This window comes from Acyrthosiphon pisum, unplaced genomic scaffold, assembly GCF_005508785.2.
Source record: "Acyrthosiphon pisum isolate AL4f unplaced genomic scaffold, pea_aphid_22Mar2018_4r6ur Scaffold_20689;HRSCAF=21842, whole genome shotgun sequence".
In the NCBI taxonomy this organism is placed as follows: Eukaryota; Metazoa; Arthropoda; class Insecta; order Hemiptera; family Aphididae; genus Acyrthosiphon; species Acyrthosiphon pisum.
In genome coordinates, this window is record NW_021770075.1 from 17,272 (window position 1) to 20,934 (window position 3,663).

General features: G+C 30.2%; 1 protein-coding gene across 1 annotated transcript; it reads right to left on the reverse strand.

The window, feature by feature from the left end:
* Nucleotides 1–2,723: 2,723 nt before the first annotated feature.
* On the reverse strand, nucleotides 2,724–3,259 carry LOC100575879. The gene is made up of 2 exons (XM_029492045.1): nucleotides 3,171–3,259; nucleotides 2,724–3,107 (listed from the first exon to the last, which is right to left on the reverse strand). The coding sequence occupies exons 1-2, from the start codon at nucleotides 3,224–3,226 to the stop codon at nucleotides 2,825–2,827; spliced, it is 339 nt and encodes a 112-aa protein (XP_029347905.1). The 5' UTR covers nucleotides 3,227–3,259; the 3' UTR covers nucleotides 2,724–2,824.
* Between the last annotated feature and the right edge of the window lie 404 nt (nucleotides 3,260–3,663).

Genomic DNA, 3,663 nt, shown 5'->3' on the forward strand with positions numbered 1-3,663 from the left:
CAACTGACATTTTATAGATATTTTTTAATATATTAAAATCAAAAATGTGGGAAAAAAAAACGTTTATAAAATCATTTCATTATAAAAAATAATATTTTATAAATTTCAATAAAATATATTTTTGTTATCTGGGTGATTGTCAACGCAGGTAACCCATGCGGGTAACGAAGTCGCACGACTGATTAATTAATTGATTGTATTGACGTATTATATTGACATTGATTGATAGACACGCAAACTTGGTTTTCGAAAATTCCCGCCTTTGTCAGAATACCGCCAAATCACTGAACGTTTATCGTCAGTAAATATACCCAGTAGTAGGTACTTCATACAGTTTAATATAATTATTACAGTAATGAACGCTGTCCGCGATTCGACGCAGTCGGATTGCATACCCGATGACTTGACCCGGCCGTCGCACATTGACCGCTATCTGTCGAAGTCGTAGGTATAACCAACCGGAATAACTTTACTAAGATGACTGACCTGCTAGACACCCAAAAAAAGACGGCTACTATATGATTTGCATAGACGCCCAATTTTAGTAATGAACGTTGTCCGCAGGGTTGCCAACCTCTACAGCTGAACATATCGTACTGTAGTTATCAAATTATCGTATTTACCATATTTTAGAAAAAAACTATCGTACAAAAAATTTGGCAACTCGCTACGCTCGGTGCGATTATGTATTTGTGTTCATTACAATTTATTCGGCTGGAAGACCGAAAGTCCGAAAATGTATTCAAGGTAGTGTTTAGGTGAAAAAAAATCATGCAAAAATGATTAATGATAAACACGTATTTGTATAATTCGTCGGAGGACGACTAATAGACTAACAAGTCATATTATAAAAAGTTATAAATTGAATAAATAAAAAACAAATTGTATATACATCTATAAAAGCGGAAAAAAATAATTTGATAATAATCATCATAATAATAATAATCTCCAAGGAGATAAGAGATATAAATTGTCAATATTGATATGTCTACTCATATCTACGTCATCTAAATATTGATACACCATGGTCTACGCATTGAACATTGCTAAGTCCCCTTCTTCAACAAGTTCAACAGCAGCTGCTGCAGCTGTAGGGTAGTCCTTTAAATCGTGATGACTATCACTAATGTATAATAATTTTTTTGTCATCCTGCTCAGCATATCGTCTGTTGGTGTAAATTTGACACAATTATTACTACCACTACTCTTAATATTTTGTTTCGCATGTAGGACCCCATTTATTGTAGTTGTATTGAGCCTACTACGCAGCTTAGTTTTGAGGCAGTTAACTGAGGAAAATACTCTCTCACAGTTTGCATTTGAGTGTGGTAAACTTAAAATAATCAAGGCATAATTTGCCAATATTTCACACTCTGAAAATAATTTTTTTATTGTAGTCCTATAACCAATAAATAAATAAAAATATATTATTAATATATTACATGATTTAAATATCTATGTATAAATACATAGCACAAATATAATTAAATATTATTATTATTTTAAATAATATAAAAAAATACCAGTGAACATTATAATTACCAGAACAAATCAGCTGGTACTACTTTAGTTTTCGGGTCAGTTAATTTTACTATGATATCATAGTCTAAAGTTGAAACTAAAATAGGTAGACATCTCCAACCATCGTCAATTATCTGAATCATCTGTGGTTCAGTCACAACCCTTGGTAAAACTTTAATTAGGTTTAACAGAGTAGGAGAAGTTTCCCTGAAAGCATGAGATATTGCATTCTCTGGTTTAAGCATGTGTAATTTTGATAGTACTGGATCAGACATATTGTAACGCTTTTTTATTTCCATGGCAGCAACAATAAAAAAATCTCTACACCTAATCATAATAAAATGTATTTATACAACCACCAAATCAAAAGTCATAATTTTAATTAAATTATTTTGTTTACCTTTTAAAAAAATCCTTCCGTCTAACATTATCAGCTAAAACTTTTGGATCATTGACCAAATCCATAACGCCCCCCAAGGTATAACCCAGAATCTATAAGTTGAAACTCACCATTGTTAGGATTTATATTGTCCAATGGCGTTTGTAATACATAACTTCTTTTAAGAAAGCATAGTAAAATTTCTTTGTACAGATTAATAATTTTATCATGCAATTCTAATATGACTACTTGCTCTGTTTGGAAATACATATTAAACCTACAGTATACAACATAATATTGATATGATTATGAAATTAATAAAAATATAATATAACATAAATATGGAATGCCGTAACTAGACTACTTCAGGCCTGTGTGCAAACAAAAATCTTGAGGCCCCTCAGGATTTATCAGAATAATCAACAATTTACTCCAACTATAAACTACAATTAGGTTTAGGCATAGGTTACTTAAAGTATTTGTAAGTAATACCTACGAAAAGTTAACTATATTTAACTATATTACCCAAAAAGAAAAAAACAGTGGTCACGAATTCTAAAACCAACAAAACGAAACGTTTGTTATTTATTTATAGTAATATACCTAATACTATTAATAGGATTACATGAAAATAAGGACAAAAATCTATATTTATACTTCTTAATTTTGATAAGGTCCTGGACAACAGTAATAGTTACAGTAATAGTAACAGTAATAGTTAATTAGTAAATAGATATTAAGATATTAAATAACATTAGTTTCATAATTCATTTCTACATAAATAGTTTTAATATTAGTCATTAAACCTTTTGAAGCCCTGCAATATAGTATGAGACACATGGCACTGATAAAATATGTTAATTAGTTAATAATTTGTAATTATTTGTAATTGTAATTATAAAAATGCCTAAAAACATAATGAAGTTACATGAAAAAAATGCAAACACACTTTTTTTGTAAGTGTTTTATACCTGGACATGACTCGCGCAGTCGAGAAACAACAGAGTTATGTTGGCCCATCATAACGTTACATCCATCACTACCAAAACCAATTATATTGGTTAATGGTATTTCATATTCGTTAAGCGTGGAAATCAAACCGTTATAAAGGTGTTCGGCACTGGCTGAACTAGGATTATCTGTGTCATAAACATTGTGTAGTTGCCAAAATACGCTTTCAATAATTTCACTAGATTCATCATAAAATCTGGAATAAAAAATTATATTTATATTAAAAAGTACTATATTATATAAAAACATATTTATTTACCTTGCAACTACACAGGAAGTTTTTATTGTACCGATATCAGTTGACTCGTCTGTCATCAGGCTAAATTTTTGTTTTTTTAATTTCTCAGATAAAACCAACTTTTGAGAACTACCGATTACATTTTTAATGATCGCTGTCGTTTTAGTTCTCTTAACATTAATATTCTTAGCAATTTCAGAGTCAGGAAATACTTCCGTAAGTAATTCTGACAAGTGATCGGCTCCTAAAAACGGCACATTATGTTCAGCAAAATACGCTGCTAATTTTATTTCGGCAATGGATACCAATTGCTTTTTTTTAATATCTGAATCAGTTTCTGTTGTGAACAGAGAAACAGGTGGTTGTTTTTGATGTCCACTCAACATAATTGATTTGTGTTTTTTACCAAGTGCGTGATTTTTTAAAACAGTAATTTCTGATTTTATTGTTTGCTTACAATATTTGCAGTATGCTTCATATTCGTTACATTTAACTGGCATTAACCACGTTTTAA